At 33.6% G+C, this 8953-nt stretch overlaps 2 protein-coding genes across 2 annotated transcripts; both read right to left on the bottom strand.

Annotated features, from left to right (window-relative positions):
• Nucleotides 1–2403: 2403 nt before the first annotated feature.
• On the bottom strand, nucleotides 2404–3706 carry LOC106315432 (beta-carotene isomerase D27, chloroplastic-like). The gene is made up of 4 exons (XM_013753156.1): nucleotides 3084–3706; nucleotides 2895–3001; nucleotides 2722–2817; nucleotides 2404–2635 (listed from the first exon to the last, which is right to left on the bottom strand). The coding sequence occupies exons 1-4, from the start codon at nucleotides 3587–3589 to the stop codon at nucleotides 2586–2588; spliced, it is 759 nt and encodes a 252-aa protein (XP_013608610.1). The 5' UTR covers nucleotides 3590–3706; the 3' UTR covers nucleotides 2404–2585.
• A 1281-nt stretch (nucleotides 3707–4987) lies between these two features.
• LOC106315433 (beta-carotene isomerase D27, chloroplastic-like) lies at nucleotides 4988–6290 on the bottom strand. The gene is made up of 4 exons (XM_013753157.1): nucleotides 5668–6290; nucleotides 5479–5585; nucleotides 5306–5401; nucleotides 4988–5219 (listed from the first exon to the last, which is right to left on the bottom strand). Exons 1-4 carry the CDS (start codon nucleotides 6171–6173, stop codon nucleotides 5170–5172), a joined length of 759 nt encoding a protein of 252 aa, XP_013608611.1. The 5' UTR covers nucleotides 6174–6290; the 3' UTR covers nucleotides 4988–5169.
• Between the last annotated feature and the right edge of the window lie 2663 nt (nucleotides 6291–8953).

Below are 8953 nucleotides of genomic sequence, written 5' to 3'. Positions count from 1 at the left end.
AGGTTCGATCACGTTCATCGGAAAAACAGGGGAGAGAAGAGCACTCAGAGATATCTACTACATCCCATGTCTTAAACACAATATCATAAGTCTTGGACAAGCAACCGAGATGGGTTGTGAGGTCAATATGAAAGAAGACTTACTGATTCTGAAAGATCCCCGTGGAAGGCTATTAGTACAAGTCGCAAGGCAACCCAACCGATTGTACAAGACGCCAATGGAGGTTGAATATCCGAAGTATCTTCAAATACAAGAAATTGATGTTACATGGACGTGGCATGCACGGCTAGGACATGTGAACTTTGGAGTCATGAAGAATATGGTAGACAAAGAGATGGTAGTAGGGATGCCTCAGGTGATACACGAGAAAGATGTGTGCAGCGCCTGCTTAGTTGGGAAGCAAACTCGGAAGTCTTTCCCGCCTAAAGCAAAGTATCGAGCATCACACGCATTGGAGTTGGTACATGGTGACTTGTGCGGTCCGATATCACCATCAACACCAGCAAACATATGTATTTGTCTTAATTGATGATTACTCAATATATATGTGGACGATGCTGCTAAGAGAGAAGAGTGAAGCGTTCGATCGGTTCAAAAAGTTCAAGGAGTACGTGGAGAATTAAATGAAGCTACAACTCAAGACTTTTCGCACAGATAGAGGAGGGGAGTTCACATCTTCTGAGTTCATTCGTTTTTGTGAAGAAAACAGTGTAACTAGACATCTCACCGCACCGTATACACCGCAACAAAACGGTGTGGTTGAGAGAAGAAATAGAACACTAATGGAGATGACTAGAAGTTTGATGAAAGCTATGAAGATACCTAATCAGCTATGGGGAGAAGCAGTACATCATTCAACGTATCTCCTAAACCGCATTGCTACAAAGGCTTTGGAAGACAAGACTCCATACGAAAGCTTGTATGTTAAGAAACCGAACATTGAGCATCTAAGGGTCTTTGGATGTGTAGCTTTTCCAAAAATCAACAGTCCTCATCTCAAGAAGCTGGATGATCGATCAAGGATGGTGATCAACACTAATGTGCGTGGGGGGCAGTCAACGAATATGGCTGTCAATGAAAATTACAGACGAAGAGGTTTCTAACGAGTTCATGTGTGTGGGGGGGCAAGAAAGCGGTTAAAATAAAAAGAAAAAAGGGTGGAGGAGCCATTGCTCTGTTCTTGAATATGCCACCACTAAAAAAGAAAGTTGGTTCGGAATAAAAATCGATAATTCAATTCTCAAAATTCAAATAAACCTAAACAGGGAATCCTGGATTCATTGAACATAACGGTAAAGTCTCTCAAGGGGCAAAGCTAAAAAGTAGAAGAATCTTGGGGAAATTATATTTTCAAAAATACATTCATCATTAAGTATCTATTGGCTCATGCCACAACCAGTGGCGGATTTAGGATCGTGGTTTAGGGGTATCAGCTTAAGTAAAATCACCACCAGAGCTAACAAAAATCACTTGTACTAGCTTAACAAACTACATATGTATTTTTAAGGTGTGTTAGCTAACCCCTTTTCTTTACTAGTGGATCCGCTTCTGGCCACGACATGTTTCTCATAAGAAGGAAGATACCATGCTCATGAAACATATTGACAAGTCCAACATTTGCTCCGACCATGTGTCCTCTAAACCAGATGCCTCCAACCGACTATCATGCCACGTACCAAAAGGCTACGCACCATAAAACTGCGGTGCTTATATCACTATAATATCATTTTTGGGTCATATGTCTATTTGGATCATCTGGCCATACAGATAGGGGCGGATCTACAGTGTTGAGTACGGGGCACGTGCCCCCTACTACTTTATATAAATTATTTAGGTAACTAAGTATAAGTCAAAGCCTGTAGGTCAATTGGTTGAGGTGCCCCCATCAGTTTTCGTCGACATAGGTTCGATTCTCCTACATTCTTTATTTTATGTTTTATTTTTATTTTGCTGTACAGTTCTGACTCTTCTGACATTTTAGCTTGTCATGCTTCCATCATTCAATGGAACTATTAATTGCTCTTAATTGCTCTGCACCAAGATTTGATTTGTTATTAATAAATTTCTTTTATTTTCGTTAATATAATTGCTTCTTTGGTTTATTTACCTTTCACTACTTCTTTTCATTTTTGTCTTTCTATATGTCTCTTGACCTCAAAGTTAGCTGCTGTCTTTAGAGAGTAAGAGAAGGTGGCAGAAACAGAGGCTGTCTTACTCTTTAATGTTTCTGGTAGTTTCATCACGATCGTTTGTTGGGCCAACAACTTCCCTGTGCTTTTAGTAAATGACACCTTGTTTTTACTCTTTGACATCCATTCAAACATTAATGCCTCATCTGTTAATTTGTATCTCTATCAACTATCAAAAGGACTATGTTCAACGCTCTTTTATGTGATGGAGATGAGTAAGCTCAAGTGTGTGTATTTTTATTGGATAATTTCACAACTCAACCAGCATAGAAGTAGAGAATAATACTAACTAGTATCAAACTCTCCACATTGTTGACTTTTATGTGTATGTGTTTGTGAAACGTATGTAATGTATATATCTACTGGAAATAGCACATCTGGCTGATCCAATGGTGTTCATGCCTGTAGTTTAGGGCAGACTGGGGAGCTCGGATTGGCTATAGAACCTGCAGATAAGCAACATCATCATGTGTTAATTAGATTGATTACACACTAGATACATCAATGCAATCTGACAACTTGTAAGACGTACATATGTCCGCTAAACAAGGTTGTTTGGTGGCTGGATCATCCTCAAAGGACGGAGGCACTTGTCCGTATATCATCTCGCAACTCATATCATCAAAATCTACGAGCAGAAAATGGAGACAATGGGCAATTATGTAGAGGAAGAAGAGATTATATGGTGAGAAAGAGATTACTTACTTGGGTTCATGGTGAGTGGGAGGCCAAACTCATTGGTGAAGAAATCTTGTGTTGGGATCTTGCACATATTCACACACATTCCTACACACCCACTGTTCTCCAGATACCTTCAATATCAACAGTATGAGCTAAAGCCTACGACAATTTTGAACATGACAAGAACAACTAGTAGTAGTAGTAATAGCATACCTGCATTTCTTTATACGAACGCCACTTCTCTGTTTCACACCATCCACTTCCACTTCTATGACCTGAGAAGGACCAACCAACCAGTGAAAGAAAGGCACCGTGAGAGCTGCATTGAACTCTGCTGCCCATTTCGTAGGTGGGAACAGTTTTCTAAACTGTTCAGGAGCACCAGGAGGAAGCATGGAGAGAAGAACCTCCCTCACAACCTCTTGTTGCTGAGACCTGGACCGTCCCTGCATCACTCTCTTTGAAACCTCAACGAAGCTCTCGTAGTCATAGTCCCAAACCCCTTTCTCCTTTATTTCATTCTTCTTCTTTGAGCCACCAAACTTGTCCATCTTCCTCGCGAACAGCCCCATGAACACTCTCTCAGCCAAACCATCGTTGTATCTTGTCTTCTGCCCCACAGGAGCTGGCTCTCCGCTCGGCTCCGCGATCCCACACCGGATGCTGCCACGTCGTCCAAATTTGAGATGGATTGCTTGGAGACTAGCAATGGCCGCCATGGATAAGATCTCGCCCTCTCTTTGTGTCTGGCTATTCCCTACCAAAGTACTCTGTTTTTTGCTACATTAGTGGCCACACACAAAACACACGCAAAAGGGTGAGACAAAGAGGAGATTCAACTCGCATCTAACAAGTGTCCACTTTGTTTGCCTCTTAAAACAGTTTTTTCACTTCAGTTTCTTTATTCAATATTTTGTGTGGACTAGAACACTTTGCTTTTTTTTTTTAATTAAAGAGAGAGTGACTTACCTATAAGCTACATTTAAGCTCTGATTGGTGATCATCGCTAATCGCGGACATAATAGTTAAGTTGCGGAAAAAATTAACTAAGTCGCGGAAAAAAAATTAAAATTTGCGGATTGGAAAAGCTATTTTATATGATATTAAATTAAAATTAAAATTTGTATATATTAAATTGATTAAGCTATTTTATATGATATTTAATTTGTTACAACAAAAAACAAATAGCAATAATTAAACTAATTATTACAAATGTGAAAACAACTAAAATTTATTAAAAACATTTTAATTCTTATTATAAATATCTAAATTATTTTTAATATGTTTTAACAATAGATTGACATTTTATAATATACAAATTATAATAGAACTTTATTTACAACATAACTATTTATCATTAAAAAAAATATTGATGTGTATTTTAAATTTTAAGATAGTACTAGATCTTGACCCGTGCGGACGCACGGGTATTTGCTTTTGTAAACATTTAAAATTAAATACATACATTATTGTACTAATTAAATTAGAAGAGACTAATTAATTAAATATAATTGAGTTATTTTTATTATTCTAAAAATTTAAACGATTTTGATTAATTTATTTTCAATAAACCAATAAATTAATCTGATAATTTAATCTATTTTATAGTTTTTTATGGATTGCAAAATTGAATTTTTGATTTTGATTTAAATTAAATAAAAGATTGTATATCTTCTAAATTTATTAGGTAGCTAAATATTAGGCAATTTCGTAATAATTTTTATGGAAATTGTTATTTATAAGGTCAATGGCATTGGATAGTAATTATTGAGGAAAACTTAGGGTTAAGATTTATTTGTACTTAGAAGAAAAGTTCTTATAATCTTTGTGTTTGTGCAACTTTATGTCTTTCTATATGTCTCTTGACCTCAAAGTTAGCTGCTGTCTTTAGAGAGTAAGAGAAGGTGGCAGAAACAGAGGCTGTCTTACTCTTTAATGTTTCTGGTAGTTTCATCACGATCGTTTGTTGGGCCAACAACTTCCCTGTGCTTTTAGTAAATGACACCTTGTTTTTACTCTTTGACATCCATTCAAACATTAATGCCTCATCTGTTAATTTGTATCTCTATCAACTATCAAAAGGACTATGTTCAACGCTCTTTTATGTGATGGAGATGAGTAAGCTCAAGTGTGTGTATTTTTATTGGATAATTTCACAACTCAACCAGCATAGAAGTAGAGAATAATACTAACTAGTATCAAACTCTCCACATTGTTGACTTTTATGTGTATGTGTTTGTGAAACGTATGTAATGTATATATCTACTGGAAATAGCACATCTGGCTGATCCAATGGTGTTCATGCCTGTAGTTTAGGGCAGACTGGGGAGCTCGGATTGGCTATAGAACCTGCAGATAAGCAACATCATCATGTGTTAATTAGATTGATTACACACTAGATACATCAATGCAATCTGACAACTTGTAAGACGTACATATGTCCGCTAAACAAGGTTGTTTGGTGGCTGGATCATCCTCAAAGGACGGAGGCACTTGTCCGTATATCATCTCGCAACTCATATCATCAAAATCTACGAGCAGAAAATGGAGACAATGGGCAATTATGTAGAGGAAGAAGAGATTATATGGTGAGAAAGAGATTACTTACTTGGGTTCATGGTGAGTGGGAGGCCAAACTCATTGGTGAAGAAATCTTGTGTTGGGATCTTGCACATATTCACACACATTCCTACACACCCACTGTTCTCCAGATACCTTCAATATCAACAGTATGAGCTAAAGCCTACGACAATTTTGAACATGACAAGAACAACTAGTAGTAGTAGTAATAGCATACCTGCATTTCTTTATACGAACGCCACTTCTCTGTTTCACACCATCCACTTCCACTTCTATGACCTGAGAAGGACCAACCAACCAGTGAAAGAAAGGCACCGTGAGAGCTGCATTGAACTCTGCTGCCCATTTCGTAGGTGGGAACAGTTTTCTAAACTGTTCAGGAGCACCAGGAGGAAGCATGGAGAGAAGAACCTCCCTCACAACCTCTTGTTGCTGAGACCTGGACCGTCCCTGCATCACTCTCTTTGAAACCTCAACGAAGCTCTCGTAGTCATAGTCCCAAACCCCTTTCTCCTTTATTTCATTCTTCTTCTTTGAGCCACCAAACTTGTCCATCTTCCTCGCGAACAGCCCCATGAACACTCTCTCAGCCAAACCATCGTTGTATCTTGTCTTCTGCCCCACAGGAGCTGGCTCTCCGCTCGGCTCCGCGATCCCACACCGGATGCTGCCACGTCGTCCAAATTTGAGATGGATTGCTTGGAGACTAGCAATGGCCGCCATGGATAAGATCTCGCCCTCTCTTTGTGTCTGGCTATTCCCTACCAAAGTACTCTGTTTTTTGCTACATTAGTGGCCACACACAAAACACACGCAAAAGGGTGAGACAAAGAGGAGATTCAACTCGCATCTAACAAGTGTCCACTTTGTTTGCCTCTTAAAACAGTTTTTTCACTTCAGTTTCTTTATTCAATATTTTGTGTGGACTAGAACACTTTGCTTTTTTTTTTTAATTAAAGAGAGAGTGACTTACCTATAAGCTACATTTAAGCTCTGATTGGTGATCATCGCTAATCGCGGACATAATAGTTAAGTTGCGGAAAAAATTAACTAAGTCGCGGAAAAAAAATTAAAATTTGCGGATTGGAAAAGCTATTTTATATGATATTAAATTAAAATTAAAATTTGTATATATTAAATTGATTAAGCTATTTTATATGATATTTAATTTGTTACAACAAAAAACAAATAGCAATAATTAAACTAATTATTACAAATGTGAAAACAACTAAAATTTATTAAAAACATTTTAATTCTTATTATAAATATCTAAATTATTTTTAATATGTTTTAACAATAGATTGACATTTTATAATATACAAATTATAATAGAACTTTATTTACAACATAACTATTTATCATTAAAAAAAATATTGATGTGTATTTTAAATTTTAAGATAGTACTAGATCTTGACCCGTGCGGACGCACGGGTATTTGCTTTTGTAAACATTTAAAATTAAATACATACATTATTGTACTAATTAAATTAGAAGAGACTAATTAATTAAATATAATTGAGTTATTTTTATTATTCTAAAAATTTAAACGATTTTGATTAATTTATTTTCAATAAACCAATAAATTAATCTGATAATTTAATCTATTTTATAGTTTTTTATGGATTGCAAAATTGAATTTTTGATTTTGATTTAAATTAAATAAAAGATTGTATATCTTCTAAATTTATTAGGTAGCTAAATATTAGGCAATTTCGTAATAATTTTTATGGAAATTGTTATTTATAAGGTCAATGGCATTGGATAGTAATTATTGAGGAAAACTTAGGGTTAAGATTTATTTGTACTTCAGTTTTAATAGTTTAGATTAGCATATTTTGTAATATGAAAGTATTAATTTTGTAAATTTTTCCACCATAATCTACTAAAACTCACTTTTCCACTTAATAAAATTTCTCTTTATATTTTTGTCAACAAAAACGCAAACTTGCGTTTTTTTCTTCATTCCATAATATTTTGTCGATTGGTAAAATAATTGCGGAATCGCGTTTCACACTCCATTCCGCATGGTTACTACTCAAAGCCTTAGTTAGCCGCAGTAAATACATGAGGGTAAAAAAAAAGACGGAAAATGATAGTTTTATAAGCAGAAACAAAAATTGTGTTACTGTCATTTTGTATTTCATGAATATATGAACGGTTTCTATATCACTAATTTTTTTTAAAGCGAAAAAAAAACACAACAGAAAAGAAAATTTTAAAAAAAAACTAAATTGAAAACCGAACAACCATGTCTAATTTCAATATTTCAATTTTATATAAAATTGATGATTTTTCTCCGAGCAAAAAAAAATAATTCCACTAATACCAAAACTAGTTTACAAAGTCATGACAAAACTTCTTAAAAAAATTATTACATAAAAATATGCATCACATACTATAAAAAATAGAAATTAAGGGGGGGGGGGGGTTTTAATTTGTATAGAGTTTGTGAATTTTAAAAGTTGATTGATTTAAAAAAGTTATTTGGATTGTGAAAATTTATATAGATTGAGTTATGAAATTTGATCATAACTTTTTTAGATTGGTATAGATTTTCATGAATTTGTATTACATTTTTTCTATCATTCTTTTTGTCAACTAAATATATAATTTTTTTTTCTAAATCATATAGGATGATTCTTTATTTTTTTCAAATTAAAAAATAATAATAATAGTGACACATATAAAATTGGAAAATTCTCTTAAAAAGTTTATTTTTGTTACCAAAAAGCACTCAAAGAGAAAAATGATCAAAAGATGTTTCATTAAAAAAGTAAAAGACCTATTTTACCCATTGCTTTATAGATATATAAATAATAAAATTAAAATAATAATTTTTTTTAATTTCGAATTATATGCTATATAAATTCGAACTTTTGATAATTTTTTAGTAATTTTCAATTTTTTTTAATTTTCCGTTAGTTTAGAATTATATGTTTTCAAATTTGAACTTTTTTAAAAAAAATCGATTTAAAAAAAAAATATTTTTGAAATTCAAAATGCTTTTTGAAACTACTTTAAAAAATTTATTTATAAAATTTTAATATTTATAAATATAATTATATATTCAAAAATGATAAAACAATATAAATATAATTATATATTAAAATGTTAAAGTATATAAAATTGTAATGAATTATAGTTTTGGACATATGATTTGGATTTAAAGTGCAAAAGATATTTGGTAAGAATAAGTATTTTATTTCTAGATTTTTATCTCATCGATTTTGAAAATCACATGGATACATATGATATTCTGAAAGTTGGATCTTATGAGTAAAAATGAATAAAATTCATTTTCCAATAACACTAGATTTAGTTAGAATTAGAGAATCAATAATAACTAAACTTTTTGAATAACAAGGGATTTGAATGGATTTTGAAAATTCTTAAACCAATAACAATGGATTCCATTAAGACTTTTGAAATCAAATAACCAATAACAATAGAATCTCAAAATTTCCAAAATTCATGATAATTCACTAACCAATAACCCCCCCCCC

This window comes from Brassica oleracea, chromosome C9 (genome assembly GCF_000695525.1).
Source record: "Brassica oleracea var. oleracea cultivar TO1000 chromosome C9, BOL, whole genome shotgun sequence".
In the NCBI taxonomy this organism is placed as follows: domain Eukaryota; kingdom Viridiplantae; phylum Streptophyta; class Magnoliopsida; order Brassicales; family Brassicaceae; genus Brassica; species Brassica oleracea.
This window is presented reverse-complemented; position numbering and strand designations above follow the sequence as displayed.